Here is a 22242-nt window from a genome sequence, read left to right as displayed (position 1 = left end):
GGGAACTGCTCCTATACTGTCTAAGATGGGACAGAGCATGGAAGCCAGGGACCAGTCCCTGCCCTTCAGGCCGTGCTTCCCAGATGGGTTCCAAAGAAAGTGAGGCCAAGCTGGCCAAGCAGATGACGACGTGGCTCAAACAGTGGAATTCCTGTGCCTGTTGCAGGGCTGCCTTTTACATCGTAAGATCGAGCTCTTTCCATTAGCAGCCATTCTACATAGCCATGAACATCTTAATGCAGCAATCAGCAGTTCTTCTCCTCCTCCCCAACGTTCAAGATTGTGGGAATTAAAATGTAGCAGCATGAGTCATTTATTTTATGCAAATATCTAGAGGCTGGTGGGATGGGATGTTTTAGAAATTACTTCAGTGGCACTCAGAGTGCAAGATGACCTGCCACAGGGAACACTCTTGATGGACATCATTTAGGGAAGTTGTCAGGGTACCAGTCCCACCTTCCACTCAACAACAGACAGCCTATGTCCGCCTCTGTCACTGACTTGCGTCTCCTCGTGCTGTAATAACAGTATCAGCCACCAGTCCCCGCAGGTCAGCTGAGGACCAGCACTGTGCCGGGAGCTTTACCTACATTATCTCTCATTTTCACCATAACCTGCGAGACACAATTATCTCTACTCTGTAGATGAAGAAGTTGGGACTTTGAGAGATTGAGAAGTGTGTTTAAGTTTCCTTAGCTTGCATGTGCGCTGCAGCACAGACAGAACACAGGGCAGAATGGGACTTCCTAGGAGCTGCCCTTGAGCAAGGTTTGGCTCGAGAACACTGTCTGCAGGGCAGCCTCAGAGAGGTTGAGAAGGGAAGCTATGTTTCTTCCTGCTTTGCCTTTTGGAATCCTTTCCCTCTCTCTGTTCCCCTCCTCCCTCCATCAGGATTCCCTATGGAGAGGAAACGGTTTAGAGCCTTGGACAGCAGGAGCCTCTCGGGCAGAACTGCACATTGTGGGTAATGTTCTTACAGCATCTGATCCAGCCTTGTGTCCTGACCTAGGACTCCATCCACGTGGGGCTAGGAGGGTTGAGAAAGTTCATTTGCAAAGAACAAATCCACTCAAATAAGGGAAACTGCATGGAAAAATTTCAAGAACAATGAAATAACAGTGATCCCTCAGCAAACTGACGGTTTTCTATTTTGGAATGATGGTTACGCTTTCCTGAGGTGAGAGAATATAATAGTAGAAGAGCTAATATCTATGGAGTGCTATCTATGTAACAGAAACTGTAATATGTACTTTTCATAAGTTCAATGTTCACAATAGCTACATTCCATCCCCATTTTACAGATGAGAAAACCGAGGCAGAAAACTGAGGCACAGAGAGATTAGATGACTTGCCTAAATTTCGACAGTCTGTAAGTGAAGGAGCTGGGGTTTATATCTCGCTGTGTCACTCCAGAGCCCATCTCTCTGAAGCATGATGCTATACTGCCTCTCCTGGAACAGAAGCTCCCTTGCTAGAGTGCCTACTGGCCTCTCCTGATACCATCACTCTGCTATACAGAATTTTCAGGGAGGTGTGATGACCTGAGGCAGGGCTACTGTCCCACCAGCAGCTCAGTCTACCCAGAGAGATCCCAAAGCATGGTAGCAGCTGAAAGCTCTGAAAGATAAAACTCTCCAGATGTTTCATCTGGCCCTATGCAGCTGGGAGATGGGCCATACCTGTCCTGATTGGTGTCACAGGAGTCCCCAACCAGATCGTTATCCACATCGGACTGCAAACAGAACAGAATGTGTTATTTATCACTGGGCCTGCACGCACAGAATGTTTCAGAGAAGGCAGACCTGGCCCCTCATCACTGGATCTCAGGAATTATTTCTCTAGAATTGGGATGGCGCAAAACTTGAAAAGGATACCACCATATTGGTGTAGGCACAATGCTGAATTTTCAGAAAAGCCTTCCAAAATATCAAGCTACACGGATGGGCTGCCTACACACCAGATGAGCTGATTGTAAAAGGGCACTGGGGCAGCCTGGTGGCAGGTGGAGGCGTGGAACTCTGGCACAGGTTGGAAGGGAGACAGCCTATTGGAGGCATGGATGGGGACGAGGCAAACTGATTTTGCTTTGCTTCTGAATTTTGGAATTGAGCCAGAGTGGAAATGAGTCAGAGGGCAGCAATGACTCTCCTCTCTCAGGGCTTTAAAAATACATGACATATCATCCCCAATTATCCCGACCGGAAGGAGTGAGAAGGCAAACAACATGTCGCTGACTGAACTTAATCTGAAATGTCCATACATAGGCTGTGTAGGGGGTTTGGGAAAAGGGACACGAGGCTCCCAATGGTTAATTCCGTGTTAACATTTTCCTTTGAGCAGAAAAAAAACTTGTTTGGGGCATTGTTAATGTCATAGGCACTCCACAGCCTGTGAGATCAGTTCAGAGGGCCTCAGATCTCCTGTAATGTTCTTCCTATCGCCTCCAGCCCTCAAGTGTGCGATTTCCCCACCTCTGCTCCAGCAGGTATACGGCAGCAGCAGAGAACTGAGCTGGAGGGCGCTGCTGCGTTGTTTGACACCGGTCTTATATGAGTCTCTACATTGGGGAGTCCAGCCTAGAGTTTGAGTTTCCCTGGATCCTACGAACCTGGTTAGGGTTGCTGACATCAGGACAACTGTCACAGGCATCCCCCACGCCGTCACCATCCCTGTCCCGTTGGTCACGATTGGGAACTTTTTGGCAGTTGTCCAGAATGTTTTTTATTCCTAGGAGAAAGGAATGCTTTCCTGAGTCAGGTGAACCTCACAGACAGGTCTGGAACAGACTTCTAGGGTCTGTAGAAATCAGGCCTACACACAGGTAAGTGGTGAGTGACATCTGCCTGGGCCATCCTCAGGGAGCCACTACCTTTTCCAGCAGGTATCTAGGGGTAACGTCAAAGGATGGATTCTGGGAAACTTAAAAATGAACAGTGATCTGAGGCATTTATCGAATGAGTTACAATTCATCCAAGATATCAAGGGCTATCACTGCCACTTGATGAGGAGATAATGGGGGCTAGGTGGGCTGACCCCGAAGAGGGAAGAGCTTGTGGGTGTAAGCTAGGCCTGGGACCCCAGGGGTGTGCTGGAGTCAGGCCCATCGTGCCCCTCTCTTTTCAGCTTCCCGCCCACTCAGTGGTGGCGGGAGTGGTATTTATATTGTGGAAACTGGCAAATGCTATAACTTGGGGTTTTTTTTGTTTCATTGAGCTGGTTTACCAGCACATCACTGGATCTGGGTCATTAGTTGGGCTTGTAGAGGGGGAGGTCATGTTTTAGGAAGGTATTGATGTTCTAGAGGTGTGTGTGTGTATGGGGGGGGGTTTGTGTAGCAGGGGGGTGTATTTCTAAAAGGATTTTCCTTCCAGGGCCTGTGATATGATAGTTTTTCAGAGACTATCAGATCCAGCCTATAGTCTGCTGATAGTCACGTGTGTGTTATGAAAGCTATACAGGAACAACTGTCCTTCCTCAAGTCCTGTGAGGCTCCAGAACTAAGACTGTGCTCCAGAGGGTACCATTCACACAGATCACAATGCAAGGCCCCTTCAGTGGAGCCTGGAGCTGGGCAATGCAGCTGCCCTGACTCCACAGCGGTCCCCGAAATAGGGAGGAGATGGCCATGTCTCCTGAGAAGTACCTGATTCTCTGCAGGAGGAGCCTGACCCAGGCGCTACAGCCTGTGACCCTGCTCAAGGCCCACTCATTCAATTCTCCACTTCCAGGACTCTCATGCATGAAAAGGATGGTAGCAGTGGGGAAAGGTGTAATTTGGAAGATAGCTGCCCTGCAAAGACACAGTCCTGACAAGCCACCGATTGAAGTATTTCCTACGAAGTTTCTAGCAGTGATGTAGAGTTCCAGAAACACCCAGGTTGTTAAATACCAAGGAGTGGGCTGTGGAGTCTTCTTCCACAGACACAAGTGGACCTTGGGTCCCCCAGACGCAGGCTGCGTGAAACAACCCAGAGGGGGAAGGCCCTCCTAGGCAGTACTTCTATTCCTGTTCCTAACAGAGAACAAGGGCAGGAGGACAAATACAAGACAAAGCGAGGCAAACCCACCATCTCCATCCATGTCATCATCACAGGCGTCTCCTTTTCCATCCCCGTCAGTGTCTCTTTGGTCATTATTTAGGATATCCCGGCAGTTATCGCAGGCGTCTCCAAAGATATCTTTGTCACTGTTCCTTTGGTCCACGTTGTGAGTCAGGACACAGTTATCCTAAAGGATCAGAAGACTAAACACTTACTTGGACTTTTACTGTATCCCTACTGTGTGCCTGGTTCTGTGGCGGTTGTTGGCCAAACTCCACCCCTCACCCCCCCGAATGGTCACAGCTGTCAGAACTCAAGAGGTCCAAGGTTGTCACTTTTATATTTTAAACATTTGACAATCTTAGAATAAGATGTGGCAGTGGAATGCAGGCATGGAAACTAACATTTGGGATTATTACTATAAATAGCTGACTTCAGGGCCTTTCCCCCACCATCCCTGGCATGTGGCAATTTACAGGCCCTCCCAGCAAAGCAGGTACCTGCTCATTCAGGATCCCATCTCCATCAGCATCCTCATCACAAGCATCGCCAATACCATCTCTGTCTGCATCTTCTTGGCCGGAATTTGGCACATACTTGCAGTTGTCCTAAGGAGGGAAACACAGCTCAGAGACACCTACATTTGTCTTTTTTTTTTCCTTTTTCTTTCAGCTTTACTGAGGTAGACTTGACAAATAAAATTGTAAGATATTTAAAGTGTACAATGTGATCATTTGATATATGTATATATTGTGAAAGGATCCCCCCATTGAGTTAATGAACAGATCCATCACCTCACATGTCCCCCTCCTTTTTTTTTTGCTGAGAACATTTAAGTTCTACTCTCTTAGCAAATTTCAATTACACAATACAGTGTTATCAACCACAGTCACCTCGTTATACATTAGATCCTCAGACCTTATTCATTTTACAATTGAAAGTTTGCACCCTTTTACCAACTTCTCCCTATTTTCCCTACCCCGTCTACATCTGTCTTAAATGATTTGTGACCTGAAGACAGCTGTGGCTGCCTGGCTTTATTGTTGATGGCTGTTTTGCTACATTTAAGAAGCAGCTCCTTTAATAATGCCCATTTAAAGGGAATCTGCAGAACCTCTTCCCCATGTAAGGGGGGCTTTGGAAAGCCACAGAACGTGTGTATTTCTTTTTTTTTTTTCAGCCTGCCCTCCTTACCTTCTTGCAGTTCCTGGCAGAGCATGGCAGTTCTTCATCAGGGTAGCTGTCAATGTCCACATCCTTTCCACAGACGTAGCCATCACCAGCCCATCCGACGCCACACTGTGAGGGGAAAGCCCGTTAGAGGCCTGGGAAGCTGAGTCTGGCGGGAGGCTGGTGGCTGACAGGGCCTCTGCTCCTGTGTGTGCATCACCAGAGGGAGGGTCCAGAGCCACATGGCCTTGTTGGGTAGGGTTTTAAAACTGCTAAACTGTTTTTTGAATAGTCTAAATGGTTCAAAATTCAAAAGGTACAAAGGGATAGATAGTGAAAACTTCCTGCTTCTGTTCCCTTAGCATAGGCAATCAAGGGAGTCAGTTCTCACGCATACTTTCAGAGATAGGCTATGCGACAGGCAAATACACATCCATTCTTTTTCTCTTTTTGTCCTTTAACACAATTGGTAGCAGACAGATATGCTGTTCTGCACCTTGATTTTTTAAAAAAGTTAGCATTATATCGAGGAGCTCTTTCTATATCACTCCATGTAGATTTATGTCTTTTTTTAAATGGCCGTAGATATACCATACATAAGGTGGTATACATGGGCCTCAATTAATTCAACCAGTTCTCTACAGGTGAGTCAGGTTTTTAAAATCTTTTTAGATTGCAAACAATGCCGCAACAAATAGCTCTAGTACATGTGTCATTCTGCGCATGTACTGGTTTTTTAGCCTGGAATTCCTAGTTTAAAGGGTGTTTGCATTTGTAATTTTGAGTTACTGCCAAAGTGTTCTCCATATGATTGTCCAGTTTCTTTTCCCAGTGGAAATGAATGCATGACTGGGTGGCGGGGTTTCTGTGGCACTTTGCTTATCATTCTTGAACCACAGTCATGACTCAATCTGACAGTCTTCTACATAGATCAATTTCCACCAAAGGAAGAGCCCTCTAAGGTGCTTTACCTCTATTCATATCCCACCCCCTTTTAAAAAAACAAAACAGGAGAAGGTTCCCACAGGTGCAGAGCTGGGGTCTGTGTGTTCACTACTTCCTTGGAGAAGCCTACCCAAATACCCTGCCTCCACCAGCCACTGAGAGCAAGCCTCATTGTCAGCAGAGTAGGCATTAAAATACCAGTTATATCAGAATCTATAGCCATTTCCTCCAATTGTTCTAATGATACCACAAGGTCACTGTTTCCCATTTTACAAAAGAATCAACTAGGCTCAGAGTGGTTAAGTCCCCTGCTCAGGGTCTCAGGCCTTGAACCTGTCGCACTCCAATGTCTTTTGCCATTTATATTTGGTTAACATGCACTTTGCGTTCTTCCTCTGATGTTCCATATCCTCGATGGCCTCGTTAAGGGATAGCTGACAAACCAAAGGGAAAGGAAATCATTCCACACGTGGTGACCTGAGGATGAGATGGCACCTTGGAGCCCAGCCCAGGAGTAGGGTGGGCACCCGCAGGAGGGACAGGCAGAACAGCAGAAGGAACACGGGAGAGGGACCTGGAAAATGACAGGGAATTAGAAGGGCAGGGAGAGGAAAAGAGTGTGAGGAACAGAGTCAGGGCCAAGAGAAAAGAAACTTTACACGTGTAAATGTTAAATTTCCTGGCCTCACTAATCAAAACAAGGTGATGTAAGACCAGTGACTTCCTCAGCGGCAGCCTGCCTGTTCTCAGTCATCTGCACTCTCCTTCTGCAACCAGGGATTTTGAAGGCAGGATTCCAAAGACATCCCTCCCGTAACTACCCTTATTTCCGCTCAATTGCTTCAGCAGGGCCTTCGGAAGACCTGGAAAGCTCAGCAATGGGGTATGGTCCTTGACTCATTTGAATGTAGAAAAAAATTTCCTCTAGGAACAAATACATTTTTAATGAGCCATTTTCTGGCAGATGAAATTATTTTAGTAGTCACATCAAGTGTATTAATCCTTTACCATCTGTTGTTGTGCCTTATTACAAATTTGAAAACATATTAAGAGCCCCATCACCTACCATCCCAGGGAAGTCGTTAATTGTTTCACAGAAAATGAGGATTTAAATATAGATATATACTTGCCTCTCAATGCTAATAAACATGACCAATCAATGGGAATTAGGGAAACTATTGTGGGTTTTTTTTGCACCTTTTGACCCAGTTTGTTCCTTCCTCAGGACCTTGTATTGCCAGAGACCACTGATGTCATTACATTTATTTCTTTAGTTTTGATTCTTCTCATATTTCCTATTTGAAAAGTGATATGCTCATTGTAGAACATTTCTGCGAGCTTCAAGAAGTCTAACTTTGAGGTAGAGAGGTCTCCCAGAAACCATCCTGCCACTTGGACATGCTCAGCAGGAACCTGTGAATCTCAGATTCTTGAGGGCTGTCTCCCAGGGCCTGGCTCCCTGGGAAGGAAGGAGGTAAGCAGCTGAAAATGAGTGATTTATCAATACCTCGAGTCCCCAAGGACTCTGGAGCCTGAGATTCGGGAATGGATGGCAGGAACAAGCCTTTTTCCTCACCAATGGCCCACTACACACCCACCTGGCATGAGTCTCCATCAGGCTATGCCTGCCCTGCTCTCTTCCCAGCCTCCTCCTCTTCAGATTGGCTCCAGGGTTGGGAAATGCATAAGAAGAAGAGGGATTACCCACGGGGCTATTCCTGAATCTGGGTGAAAGTGGACATAGAGAATGGTGCCGTCCACTCCCTCCCACTTTCCTTCGGGAAACAGGAGGTTTCTTTCTGTGGGTACATATCAGCCCACCACCTCTCCACTGCAACCCACCTCCTAGGGAATTAGGCTAGATTTTGAAACTGGTTGTCTAAAGGGTAAGGACTGTTAGAGATGACAGCAGTATGCTAACAAGTTACACAAACAAGTAGCTAGGGCAAGAGACAGAAGGGAGGCAAGGAGCCTCCTTCACCTCCAGCTGCTCTTCTCAGGCCTTCCGCAGAAGGTGTGGGGGCGCTGGGGCTCCATCACTGAGATGCCCAAGGGGAAAGTGTTGGCCAGCAGGGAGAGAAGAGGTAACTGATGGGCAGATGGACTTCCAATTGCTCCCCACAAACCCAGCGGACCATCTTGCTATTGTTACATTCTCTGTTTACCTTGATTGAAATGTTTTCATTTTTGAGTACTTTTACCCTGAAGCAAGTAGAAACCAGAGAAGGGTGGTGTTTAAAATGGAAGAGGAAACATGGTAAAGCAAGTAACAACAACTTACCACGCATGTTATATCCCCCTGCCTCTCTTCGATGCACTGCGCGTTCACACTGCAAGGATTCAGTTCTGGATTTCTGCAGTTTCTTTCAGGTTTGCACCCCCTTGTCTGATCACCAGTATACCCAGGTTTACAAGGCCCACAGCGATAAGATCCCTGCAAGGGGCAAAGACCAGACATGAGCCAGTACCTCCAAACTGTGAGCAAAGCTGCTGTGAATGTGTTTACTTTTACATGTACTCAGTGATGCCAGGAGTAAGTGAGACACGTGTCTGCCTCTTTGCTTAGGTGCGTGGCTTCTAAGATCTTGTGAATACTGGGAAGACACCACCAGATTGGAAGCTGTGACAGGCCACGTAGGCATGAAGGAATAGAAAGAGTGAAGGCAGAAGGCTAGACGGTGAACCATCACTTTGACTTGCCAGCTCCACTGAGGAGGGCAAAAGGGGAAAGGATTGACAGTTCCCATCGGGTCCTTACTCAGGGACAAGAGAGATGGTTTGATTAAAACACAAGTTAGAATTTTTAAAAACGGTTCCTTTTGTTTTTTTACAATTGAGTGACAAAGGAACAGGGTACAGAGAATTGGCGGTGGCTTTCCCCTGAGAATCCTTCGTCAGTTAGGCTGCTATGGAAGAAACCTGGCACATACGCTGTCAGCTCCATTGCTATGGCACCTCCAGGGCCAGGCATGACTTTGTTTTCAAACAGCTTTATTGAGATAAAATTGACATATTATGAAAGAGACCCACGTAAAGAATACAACTCAATGATTCTAGTCACTAACAACCCCTGAATTGCCAAGTTCAAAGGCTGCTCTTCAGTGATCTTTGTTGATCTGTCAGTCTCATTGGACTACTTACTCTGTTTGGTCAGTTCTCTCCTTTTCTTAAGCTTCTGCTCTTTTTCCTTTGCCTACGTCTTTATTTTTTGAGGTTCTTTGTAGTTCTACTTTCTAGACAGTTCCGCTGTCTACTTTTCTTCTCCCTGGGTGACTTTAGTTATTACTTTTATGTCAATGTCTCCCAAATCTATTTGTGCAGACTAGCTGTGTCCTGGTAAAAAGCTAAGAAGCAATAAATCCCTGTGTATTCCTAGGCAGTATAGCATGTGGATGAGAACACAGGCTATGTAGCGAGACTGGAAGTCTTATTAGATGTGTGTGGCCTGAGCCTAATTGCTTAACCTTTTGTGCTTCAGTTTCTTCAACTGCAAAATGGGGAAGATAATAGTGCCTGTTGCTAGGGTTGTTGTGACGATTAAAATAAGTGACTCAATACTTATAAAATGCGTTTGCATACAAGGAAACTAGAAGCCTAGAGATTGAATAAGTTTCCCAGGGCCATATAGTAAGTTAGAAGCAGTCATACTTGGAATAAGAAATTCCTTTGTTGACAGTCTACTGTGCTATACCTATCATCTCAGAAACAGTTGACAGGAACTTTCAGAAATAAAACGCATATCTGAATATTAAAATTTTAGACCCCTTAAGGGCTAAGCATTTTGATTTAATACAAATAACTTTTGAAAAGTTTTATGGAAATAATGAATACGATTTGGGGATTGTGTCATCACCAGTAAAATTCATATTCTGGAATACTGAACTATTAATATAAACTAAGAAGCTCTTCTTTAAAAAATACAAGAAAGAGTTTATTTTAGTCAATAAATATTCATCAAAAGCCCAACATTGCAACTTTGATAGAAGATACAAAATCAAGTTTGGCAGTTATAACATTATTCTAATATAAAAAAATTACTTATAAAATTACTCTTATATTAAAAACTGTTTTTCAGCACAAACTTTTGTCCTCATTCGTCAATCAAATAAATTATGCCCATATGTTCTATGTGTGTTTTGGGGTTATGATTTATACACATACACTTGGTTTAATAGTATCTGTTTTGATAACATCAGCCATCAAAAATACTTACCAAAGTGTTAATGCAGATAGAATTGAGAACACATGCTCCATTTCGACACTCATCAATATCAGTGCAGATCTAGTAAAGAAAGGTTTAAAGAGACACTCTGTTTAAGTAGAAATACAAAAGAAATTTGCTTTGTTTTAACATTGTTGTGTGAAGTGAAGACACAGAATTTCAGGTAGACTGGTAATTGGGGTGTCATTTTAGCCATCTCCCTGTGTTTGTACCAGTCTGTACATAACCTAATTTCAAGTTGATAGTTGCCTACTTGGTACTTACAGTTGTTCAGAAAAGACAACTTATACAATTAATTTGTTCCACAGCCTTTTTAGTCAGGTTCTTCTTTACCCCGTTTGGGACGCAATGTAATTCTGTCTGAGAATTCCTATTTTTCTGCAGAATTCTGAGCTTCCCTTTGCTTCTTTTCTTTCTATTCTTTCTTTGGAACTACAATTAAACAAATATTGGACTTTCTCATTAAGGTCTTCTTTTGACTCTTAACCTCTTATTCATATTTTCCCTACCTTTTTTTTTCTGTGCTGCATTCTGGATGATTTCCTTAAATCCACTTTCCAATCTATAAACTCCCTGTAGGCCGTCATGCCCATCTATTGAGTTTTTAACGTCAATAATGATATTTTTCATTGACTAAATTTTACTAGGCTATTTTTCAAAGTTGCCCTTTTATCCCACATTGCTCTATTCTTTAAGTATGGTATCTATTCCTTCCTTTTCCTCTTTATCCTTTTGAATTTATTTTACATTTATCATGTTTCCTCATGGTAGCTTCATCATATAAATTGCCCTTTTTGTTTATGAGCATATCCTTAGTGGCCCTGCCTTTGCCTGTGAGCGTTCCACTAGCTCTGAGTTTGGAGTCTCTTCAAAAAGTGGTATGGCTTTGGCATTAGCCAGGGCCCTGGAGATTTTACTGCTCCAGGGCTGGTTTGTATGTTGATTTTTGGCTTGTGTTTCTGCATTATATGTGTAACATCGATTTGGAGCTCACAACTGTATGTGATATAAGTGTGGAGCTTTGATTTGTTGTGGACAATTTTCATTTGTGTTCACCCTGTCTCGAAACTGATATCAAACTTCCCTGTTGATTTGGGGGGCGAATAAAGTTTTCTCATCTCCTTGTTATGGGTAAGGTAGCTCTCTGAGGCGCCTGGCTTTATGCAGAAGTGTTAGATCTTCCTAAAGGTGCAGGACCACATCGTTAGTGCCCACGTAGGTGCTAAAACCCCAGCTCCCCACTCCTAGGACATATTCCCAGCTCCCATGAGATGCTGTGGCATCAGCTTCCACCCACAGCTCTGGTTTTGAGTTCTCTCTTTGTTTCCAGAACCTGTGCGTTTCCTTGTATTTCTTTTGCTACTGGTGATGCATTAAAATATGTTCTTAAATTTGATCAAGGTGACTCCCTTCTAGTTCAGTTTAGTCTACCATATCGCTGGAAATCTACTGGGAAGTGCTCCCTGATAGCTTACATAAAGCGCCTTCTATTTCATTTTGTCTGTTTTCCTTGGTTTAGTCCTGGAGATTTTGTCTTTAGACGAGAGGAAGAAAATCTTTGGGTCATTACTCTAATGGTTTCTTGTCATTCCCATCTGTCTAGCTTACCTTCTTTTTCTAGTCTAAGAAACGGTGCCCTCTAGAATCCTTTGATAGGCAGCTAGGAAATAATGAACATTGCCCTTCTTTAAAGCTAATAATTTCCCTCGGGTAGTAAAATATATTTATAGACCAACCATTTTTAAGGGCTGAAAACATCAAAAAGAATTTCACAGTCAGTCAGTTAAATAATGACCAGGATATAGAACATTTGGAAATAAATGGAGACTGTCACAAAATGCTCAAGAGTTTTATGGCAATTTATAGCTTATATAAGAAGAAGAAGGGGGGTTCCTCTGGAGATTATTTCTACTCTTGAAATACTTTCATCTCTAAAACAGCTTCTGATCAACAATAATAACTATAAAAGTGACCTAATTTTTCAAAGCTTTTATTTGTTTCCCTGATTCTCATTCTGCAGGTCAAAATGTGTAATGGCTACCAACACAACAAGCCTGAAATCATGCTACATATTCAATATTACCCCATTCACTTCTTTTCTGATGATACTCTATTATCCCAATTTAATAGCTTCCTCCCTAGTAAACTTTATGAACATATACATTCAGAAATGAGTTGGAAAACTTCCTAATTTGCTCAATGGCACCATGACATTCCACATGGCATTGGCTGCTCCAGGAGGTAAAGGGTTATACTGGAAGAGGTAGGAACCAGCCAAAGTTTTTCTGTTGGTAATTAAGGTAAAAATTGAATAGAAAGACCGTAACTTCAACCCACCTGCTTGTTTGACTTGGCAAAACTGACCCCAACCCCCTGCACCATGGGTCCTGTGAAGCCCACTGGACAGGCATCACATCTGAATCCAGGAGCCAAGTTCACGCAGCGCACGCCCGGATAGCAGGGATGGTATTTGCACTGGAGAGAAAAAAATTCAAAGTCTTTAGTCACATGGAGTAAACACTCTCAAACATTCATTTATCTGTCTGCCCATGCTTGTTTATTCATTTAACTGTTCATTTTTTGGTGGTCAAAATGATGAAAGGAAATAAAGGCTTCCAATTTCATAGCTACCCTAGGAATCCCTGACCCACACGAGCTGCGGTTGCTTTTCTGTATTACAGAATAATGGCACAGCCAGGTGGAAAGGGTCCGAAGTGTTAATCATTCTACCTCCCAGTGTAAATTCCCTGATGTTCTAACTTGGAATTTAGAAATCTCTATGAAAAGACTGTGCTCCTGGACCATCAGCTGGCTGTTAGATGAGTCCAAAAGCATTTTGAACCAATTACTCAAAAGAAAAGACCTTGGGAAGACAAAGCTAGTCCAATTGTTGTTTCTTTAGTAAGACGTGACCCATTAGAGTCTGTGCCTGCCTTCATACCCTATCAAGTCCATGGCACTTCCAAGGCTCTTGGAGTCGAGGACATTTTTTTTTTACTACTTCGATTAATGTAAAAAACATGACCACTTCCTGCCTTTTCAAAAGGAGGAAAATTCCAGCGCACAGATAAAAACCAGATGCAGTTCTGTGAAACATGTACAGATGTTTCTGCAACTGAGGGATTACTAGAGTTCATCTTAATTGCATACCACCTGGGGAGGTAATCAGTGGAGTGCTGCCATGAACGTGTGTGTGTGTGGTGTGTGTGTGTCTAAGCTCCTTGCATGTACCTATCTCCTCCATTTCTCCTTCTGGCCTTCCTCTGGCCAGGTGGGAAGGAAAGGCACATTCTGATGGCAGTCTTGTTACCTACTATGAACACTACGTTGGGATTAGTCAGTTGGGATGTCAGTTGGGATTAGTCAGTTGGGATTACTGACTGGCTAGTCATGATCTTGACATAGTCTACTTCAGAGGCTTTGGAAACCAACCAACCAGCCTGTATTTGCTGTCTGTGCCTTTCTGGTTCCATTCCTGGGCATTTTTGGTTACTCACAGGTTATGGGGTCTCCTCAACAGGTCTTGTTAGTTTGAGATTCCCCTCTGCTCCTCTATTTTAGGAAGCCTGCAGAAATCAGTTGCAACCTCTGGAATATACCCTTACACTGATTTCCCCCATTCCACATTTGCAGGTGTGGAAAATCAAATTTATAACACAGATTGCTTAAAAGAAATAGTCAATGTTAGAGTATAAAGCTGAAATCTCAGCATTGTAGCAACATGGACGAGTAGAAGAGTTGGAAACACAGAAAGGAGATATTTCCAACATGGCCACAACTGTGTGTGCCTCCTTCCTCTCACTGCTCATGGTGTTCCAGTCTCTAAGGACTCATGAGGAAGTAGTTCTGTAGCCTGGAGGACAACCCAAGTCATCCCTTAGTCATTAACCTGGCTTCTTCTTCCATAAGCCACAGGGCGTACAAGATACTTAGGGAGCCCCTACCCTGTCCAGTTGAACTTTTACCTCATCAACATCAGAACAAGTGATCCCGTTTCCTGTGTAGCCCTCGGGGCAGGGCCCACACTGAAAGCCGTCTCTGGTGTTGGTACATCGGACTCCACGGAAACATGGATTGGAGTCACATTGGCGCACTGGGGGTGCTGGGGGTGCAGGGGGTGCCGGGGGCACCAGTGTGTTTGGGGTTGGAGACTGAAAGCTGAGAGGACCTAAGGGAAAAACAAAAACCCATGGGCTTATTCACCACCAGGAAAACATACCTGAAACAAAATGAAATTTGTTTTTTTAACGAACTTCTCTTCCCTCTATCTCTGTGCCAAACCCCCAGAAGCTGCAGCCAATGTAGCCTCACCCCAGGCCCTTCCTCAGTCCGCATCTGCTCGTCCAACTCAGAATGAGCCAGTTACTAGAAAAGCACTTACCGCAAGCCTGGCATTCAGCTATGGTGTTTCGCAAAAATGATGTTTCCTTGACCTTTAGAAATGGGAAGAGGAAAAAAAAAAAAGATGGGAAAGGACTACCTGATACATACTCCAGGAATGAAAGAATCCATGGTTAGCCAGCTATCAAAAACTTCTTAAAGTAGTTCTAAAGTAATCTTTGATGGCTCCCACTCTGCTTGGAGCCATGCTATGTTTATCACATGCTTGTCCCCCATTTCCAGAGCTTTTCTAGCAGAGTCCCAGGGTGGGGCGACCTGAGGTCTGGCTGCAGGCCTGCCTCCCTGCCTCTGCAGGCCCACCTCTCCTCTAGTTCGCACAAAGAGCATCTCTGGTAAGACGGGCTTTTCTGATGGTGTGTCCTGGCTGTTACCTGCTGTCTCAGAAGATCCTTCACCTCTCCCAGTAGCTGGTTTAGTTGTGTCATTTGCCCCAAGAACTGCCGATTAAAGTCTCCTGTAGCAACAGCAAAAGGTAAAGAGCACTCAGCCAGTGACAGTCATTTCTACCGTGACTCAAAAACAAATGATTTCCCAGAGAATCATCATGACAAAAAACTAGGGCACAAGAATTTAATTTGGCGTAATTCATCTAATTCACCTAGAAAGTAATGACAACAATGTCACTGGCTAGTTCAAATTCATATGAGTTATTAAAAAAATAAAAAAGTACAATGAAAATATGCCTTGCCCTGAACTTTGACACAAGAGCTTGATTTCTGTAGACACATCCTGTAAAATCACTCTGCAGACAGCCCACCTTTTGGTGATGGGACCCAGCCCCTTCAAGGGCCCGGGGGTTTGTCTGTTGATGAAGAGCCCATACCTGTGCTTGTGGCAACCAGTGGCTCACTCTGCTGCAGAAAGCAGTCTTGTAGGCTGGCCGCCTGTAACAGCGAGCCTCTCACCACCAGCTTCAGCTCTTCCAAGGAGTCCTGGAAGAAATCAGATTCATACCACACAGTGCTGATGCCATTCAAAAACCAAAGTGCTTGCGTATTCACAGAACTTTCATAACAGAGCAGCCCTGTCTACTTGGACCCTGACATCTTGTGTAATTTTGTGGGTTCACATTTTTCCTAAAGCCTGCCAGCCCCATCCTTTTTACTGAAACAAATATAGAAGTAGCCAGTCGCTGAGAAAATTGCCAGCCTCCAACTTGGCCTGAGAGTTCATGAAGGTGGCTCAGAGAAGAATAATGACTTTTTCCTTCATGATAAACAAGTTATTTTGTGGCCGGAGCCTCTAAGCATTGTCTGGAATTTGTTTATGGAGTTTGGACTGTAATAAATAAGATATTCGTCCCAATTTTAAACAGTATTGTTTTTAGGATGTCTTGGTTCCAGGTTTTAGCAAAGTCTCTGTATAAATAGTATATTAATACTATTCTGATTATTAGTTGGCATATTTTCACTTTACTGGTGGATATCTATCATTCATTGTTAGTCACAAAGTCAATTTGCTCACCGCTTTATTTTGTAACTCTTCCTCATACCCATTATGAGATCTGTGCGACAGAAAGTTTGTTGTCTGCCAATGTAAAGTCATCATCCTTATTTTAGAAATGAGTATGCTAAGGACCGTCAGAGGAATTCTACTTTTTAATTGAGCTGAGTTAAGATATATGCAATGTGTGCTGTGTAACACAGTGTGTTTGACATTGGACTAGAAGCTCTATGGAGGCAGGACCACAACTGTTCTGCCCACCACAGTATCCCGAATGCCTAGAATGTGCCTATTTATTCACTAATTGATTGAGTGAATGAGTAGGTGACTATAAAGACAGAGCACTGTGGTCCCTGCTGATCGTCTAAGGAGCAGGACTTTTGAGAAAATTCCAATCAGTGTAGTTTCTGATGACCTTGTCATGGCTGACTCCTGGCTTTTAGAAATTCATTCATTTGGTGGCAGACACTAATTTCTGGTCAGCGATATGATTTCTGTCATTCTGATTATTTTGGCTACTCTGGGGATTCAGGAATAAAGTTTAGTATATTTCTATTCATTAATCTTTTTCTCTCAATATAAATCTACACTAAATATATATACATATGACATTTATCTCTGCAAAAACAAAATAAAAACCTTGGATTTTAGTTTTCTTAGAATTTCTGCCTAAAAATGCTTAAAAAAGCGCAAAACTCTAGTATCAGATTCATAGTTTTTATTTATTTTTATATTATCTAAAACTTCTGAGCATTCCTAGTTGTAATGGAAATTATTGCTTACACCCTGCCTCTTTGTACAAAGGGCTCAGAGCAGCTTGTAACTAAAGCACAGATAATAAAATAGAAATGGAAAATGAGGATTGAGAGCTAGAAGACAACAATATTATGGGCCATAACAGATGAACATAGTTACCGATTTTGGCACTACTTCCATATCAGATAAAATTCAGGAACTATGACCAGTTACAGTTATAGTTAATGGAAAAGACAAAGAATACTAGTTCTTTATAGGAAACAAAGGACTTCCTAGCACACAATTCTAAAAGAAATAAATGTGGCAATTTCTATAGTAGGTACAATGACATAATGAAAAAAATATACCATCAATATAACATAGAACAGAAGACAGAGGAGCTGGGATTTTTCAGGGCACATGGAACTAAGTTGGCAATACGATCCTTTTGTTAGGGATGTTCTGATAAGATCTTGTGACAAATGATCCTATTGCTTGGCCACTTCCAATCGTTCACTTTAATTTTCATTAAACATAATAAATGATAACTGTAAGAAAATTAAAAATAGATCGTCCTATCACCCTAAGATAGTTAAAAAAATTTTTCCATTCCTTTCCAACTTTACAATTGTATCCAAAAAGTCTCCATTTATCATCTAAAGCAGAAGCTCTCGATTTTGGCTTTATATTAGAATCAATATTTTTTAAAAAACTGATGTCTAGACACGACCCATATAGATTCTGATTCAGTTTGACTTGAGGATGGATCCTCTAGCAGTGTTTTTTTTTGTTTGTTTGTTTGGCAGGTGATTCTACTGTGCAGCCAGAATTAAACCCATCCATGACCTCAGCACATGCCTCTACATTCCCTGAGCCTCGGCAGCCCATCTTTCCACATCAGAGAATGGTTTGTGGGTTCCTACCTGTGCCCTCCTCTGGAAAGTCCTCAATTCAACAGACTCAGGACTCTGGGAGAGACCCGAAAAGGCTCTGGGAAGATTGTGAATGGAATCCACTTGGGTGCAGTCCACATAGAGCTCTACCGAGCCAGCGCCTCGCTGCAAATTGCTCAGTCTTAGGAGGATCCTGTGACGCTTGCCGTCAGCCAGCTGCAAGTTGTTGAAAACCACCAAATGGATCTTCCTATCATTCTTCAGGTAACGGAGGATGGCTGGAACCAAGCACAGATCGATAGGTAATGAGATAAGGGGAACAGGGTGGTTCTGTGTTGAATAGCCTCAAGGTCGCAAGGCTGAGTCATGAGTCACCAGAAAGAATGGAAGCAAGTTGGAACCATCGATAGGCATCATCTTGTGTGCCAGGCATTGTTCTTGGCACTGGCAACCCACCCTATAGCTGAGAATGTTTCATGCTCCTGGAAAGACAGACAATAAGTATTAAATTTGGAAATAAACAATATAATTTCAGATACTGATTGGTACAATGAGCAAGCAGAACCTATGAAGAGTCAACTAAAATCCAAGTAAACTCCAGAGGGCGTGAATTCATTAATTCACCAAACATTTACTGAGCACTACCATAGGGCCGCATGCTGCCCTTAGTTGCTTTAAACACTTAATTTCTACTCATTGCAACCCTATGAAATTGGAATACCTACAGAGGAGAAAAGTGAAGCTCAGATAAGGGAAGGAACTTGCTCAAGGACACAGAAAAGTGGTAGGACTAGAAGCTGAAACTGAGTGTGGTTTATTCCACTACTAAAAGAATGCTAGGCCTGGATAGGCCTCTATAAGCATATGTTGAATTGAATGTAATCTGTCTATTCTGAATTGAATGTAATCTGTTTATTCTCTCTCAGCAACCCATCCTCAACTTTAACAATGCTTAGTTAGAAAGTTAAAGGTATCTATGGTTGCAAAAGAAGGACTAGGAGGGGGATCCACTACCTTATTTTTTTTCCCCCCATACAGGTAGCTATCCATTCACATATCTTGTTAAACTCACTAAATCAAAATTCATCCAAATTTTAAAATTCTGGTTTTCTGCCTTGCTTTTTTACTCCATTATTGCCCTAAATATAATAAGCCCTGGGCTAAAATCTGTTCCTAGATGCTGAGCCTTTGGGAATGAAACTCATTGGGTGAGGTTTGCTATAAAGACCAAAGGGATTTGCTTCCAAGGGTTTAGTGAGTCTACCAAGTACAACTCCAGGTCAATTCACAGGTACCACTGCCAAACCCAAAGTAAGCGAATCAGAGCAAGCAGGGGAGGCAAGACAGGGAAGGACAGAGACGGGAATGGCAGACACACCGCAGCACTCGCCATTGTCTGAGTGGATCCAGTAGCAGTGGAGAATCTGGTTGCAAACCCCACTCAGCAGACCAGAGGCTGGTACACATTGAGGTTGAGCCCAGGGTTAAGTGGAGAAGTGGTGTAAAGGCTGGCAGCTGTGGTTGAGCCACTACTATCACCAGAGGAAAACAATAAAGCTGCAGATGTGCAAATCCGACCCCCTCTCACCCTTGAGCCTCCCTCACCCTCCAGCCCCATCAGACATAGCAGCAGTGGAGACAGGTCATGAAGGGGCAGAAGTAACATTCCATCCAGACTGGGCTATACTCACTGTGGCAAAACCCAGTGGAAAAAACAAAGTCACAGATGCTTGAAACACCCTCCCACTGCCCACCCCTCCCCCATCTATCATGGCAGAACCCAATAGAGGCAGCTGGAATACCTCAGATAGTACCCTGTGGCTGGTGGCTTCTGGTTGCTGGTAAGCAGCACTTAGAACTCATAGGTCGAGAGCCCCATTGCCCAATACACCCCACCATGGGGGTAGTGCTGTGAGACCAAGGCGACCCAGTCATAGAGAGGATGTCGACCTCCTTGGGGAGTACAGGGCTTTTTCCATAGCCAAGGTGGCACCACCTCACAGAGATCTTGGAAGTCTGAGTAATGCAGGTAAGAGAAAACAAAAAAATTGCACTTCAGCACCACCTACTGGAAAATATGATGAAAGGCTATATGCCACCAAATTTGATACCCTGAAAGAAATGGATAAATTCTTCGAGATATATAACCTTTTAGACTGAACCATAAAGAACTGGAAAACCTAAATAGATTGATTAACAGTAACACAATGAAAGTTATAAAAAACCTTCTGAAAACCAAAAGTCCAGGACCAAATGGCTTCACTAGTGAATTCTACAAAACATTCAAAGATTTAATACTTATCCTTCTCAAATGTTTCCAAAAATCGAAGAAGAGGCAGTACCTCCTAACAAATTTTATGAGGCCAACATTACCCTGATACCAAAACCTGGCAAGGACAACGCAATGAAAGAACATTACAGGTTAATATCTCTGATGAACATAGATGCAAAAATTCTAAACAAAATACTAGCAAATCAAATACAATGATAAATTTAAAAAATTATACATCATGACTGAGTGGGGTTTATTTTAGGGATGCAAGGATGATTCAACATATGCAAATCAATCAATGTGATACACATTAATAAAATAAAAGATAAAAATCATATGATCATATCACTAGATATAGAAAAGCATTTGACAAGCTACAACATCCACTTATGACTAAAACACTTAATAAAATGGGTATAGAAGTACCTCAATATAATAAAGGCCATACATGACAAGCCTTCAGCTAATATACTCAATGATGAAAACTGAATGTTTTTCCTTTAAGATCAGGGACAAGACAAGGACGCCCACTCTTGCCACCATAGTACATACCATGTCAACATAGTACTGGAAGTCCTAGCCAAGTCCTAGAAATTAAAGGTATCCAAATTAGGAATGAAGAAGAAACACTGTCATTTTTTGCAGATGATATGATTCTATATACAGAAAATTCCAACAATTCTACCAAAAGACTATTAGAAACAACAAACAAATACAGTAAAGTTGCAGGATACCAAATTAATGTATGAAAATCTGTTGTGTTCCTATATACTAAATGAAATATCAGAAAAAGAAATGAAGAAAACAATCCCATTTGCAATTGTAACAAAAAGGATAAAATACCTAGGAATAAACTGAACAAAGGTAGTGAAGGACCTATACACAGACAACTACAAGAAATTGTTGAAAGAAACTGACAAATACACAAAAAAAATGGGAAGATATTCCGTGTTCATGGATTAGAAGAATCAACATAGTTAAAATGGCCATAACTAAAGCAATATACAGATTTAATGCAATCCCCATCAAAACCCCAATGGCATTTTTCGAAGAAATAGAACACCAACAAAAAAATCATCAATTTGTATGGAACCACAAAAGACCCTGAATAGCCAAAGCAATTCTGAGAAGAAAAAAAAAAGCCAGAGGTATCACATTCCCTGACTTCAAATTATACCACAAAGCTACAATAATCAAAACAGTATGATACTGGCAGAAAAACAGACACACAGACCAATGGAACAGAATTGAGAGCCCAGAAATAAACCCACAATTATACGGGCAACTAATTTTTGACAGAGGAGCCAAAAACATACAATGGAAAAAGGAAAGCCTCTTCAATAAATGGTGCTGGGAAAATTGGAAAGCCACATGAAAAAGAATGAATCTAGACTGCTATCTGACAGCATATACAAAAATTCACTAAAAATAGGTGAAAGACTTAAATATAAGACCTGAAACACTAAGATACATAAAAGAAAACATTGGTACTAAACTTATGGACCTTGGTCTCAGAGAGGTTTTTGTGAACTTGACCCCCAAAGGCAAGGGAAGTAAAAGCAAAAATAAACAAATGGGACTACATCAAACTTACAAGCTTCTGCATGGCAAAAGAAACCATCAACAAAACAAAAAAGTAACCAATTGAATGGGAGAAGCTATTTGCAAACCACACCTCTGATAAGGAGCTAATACCAAAATATATAAAGAACTCATACAACTCGACAAAAAACAAACAAACAATCCAAGTAAAAAAATGGGCCTTGGATGGCTCAGTTGGTTGGAGCTCATCCTCTCAACCACAAGGTTACCGGTTTGACTGCCTCAAGGGATGGTGGGCTGCGCCCCCTGCAACTAGCAACGGCAACTGGACCTGGAGCTGAGCTGCGCCCTCCACAACTAAGACTGAAAGGACAACAACTTGAAGCTGAACGGCACCCTCCACAACTAAGATTGAAAGGACAACAACTTGACTTGGAAAAAAGTCCTGGAAGTACACTCTGTTCCCCAATAAAGTCCTGTTCCCCTTCCCCAATAAAATCTTTTTTTTAAAAAAAAGGGCCAATAATCTGAACAGACACTCTTTCCAAGAAGACATACAAATGGCCAAGAGATATATGA

The 22242-nt window shown here is 42.7% G+C and overlaps 1 protein-coding gene across 1 annotated transcript in view; it reads right to left on the bottom strand.

Moving 5' to 3' along the window:
- THBS4 (thrombospondin 4) overlaps positions 1–22242 on the bottom strand; it is a 46227-nt gene that overhangs the window by 6750 nt on the left and 17235 nt on the right. Inside the window, exons 3-15 of the mRNA XM_019728193.3 lie at positions 17880–18127; positions 15602–15710; positions 15150–15232; positions 14759–14810; positions 14343–14545; positions 12715–12852; positions 10369–10437; positions 8437–8589; positions 5235–5339; positions 4541–4648; positions 4068–4227; positions 2609–2727; positions 1680–1732 (exon numbers count right to left, since the gene is read on the bottom strand). Of these exons, the coding sequence (XP_019583752.2) occupies positions 1680–1732; positions 2609–2727; positions 4068–4227; positions 4541–4648; positions 5235–5339; positions 8437–8589; positions 10369–10437; positions 12715–12852; positions 14343–14545; positions 14759–14810; positions 15150–15232; positions 15602–15710; positions 17880–18127 (1600 nt within the window). The remainder of the gene's footprint in view (positions 1–1679; positions 1733–2608; positions 2728–4067; positions 4228–4540; positions 4649–5234; positions 5340–8436; positions 8590–10368; positions 10438–12714; positions 12853–14342; positions 14546–14758; positions 14811–15149; positions 15233–15601; positions 15711–17879; positions 18128–22242) is intronic.

The sequence above is a fragment of the Rhinolophus sinicus genome, chromosome 3 (genome assembly GCF_057876585.1).
Source record: "Rhinolophus sinicus isolate RSI-liver-muscle chromosome 3, RSI-T2T, whole genome shotgun sequence".
Classification (NCBI taxonomy): domain Eukaryota; kingdom Metazoa; phylum Chordata; class Mammalia; order Chiroptera; family Rhinolophidae; genus Rhinolophus; species Rhinolophus sinicus.
Note: the sequence above shows the minus strand (reverse complement) of the source record. Positions and strands in the feature narration are given on the sequence as shown.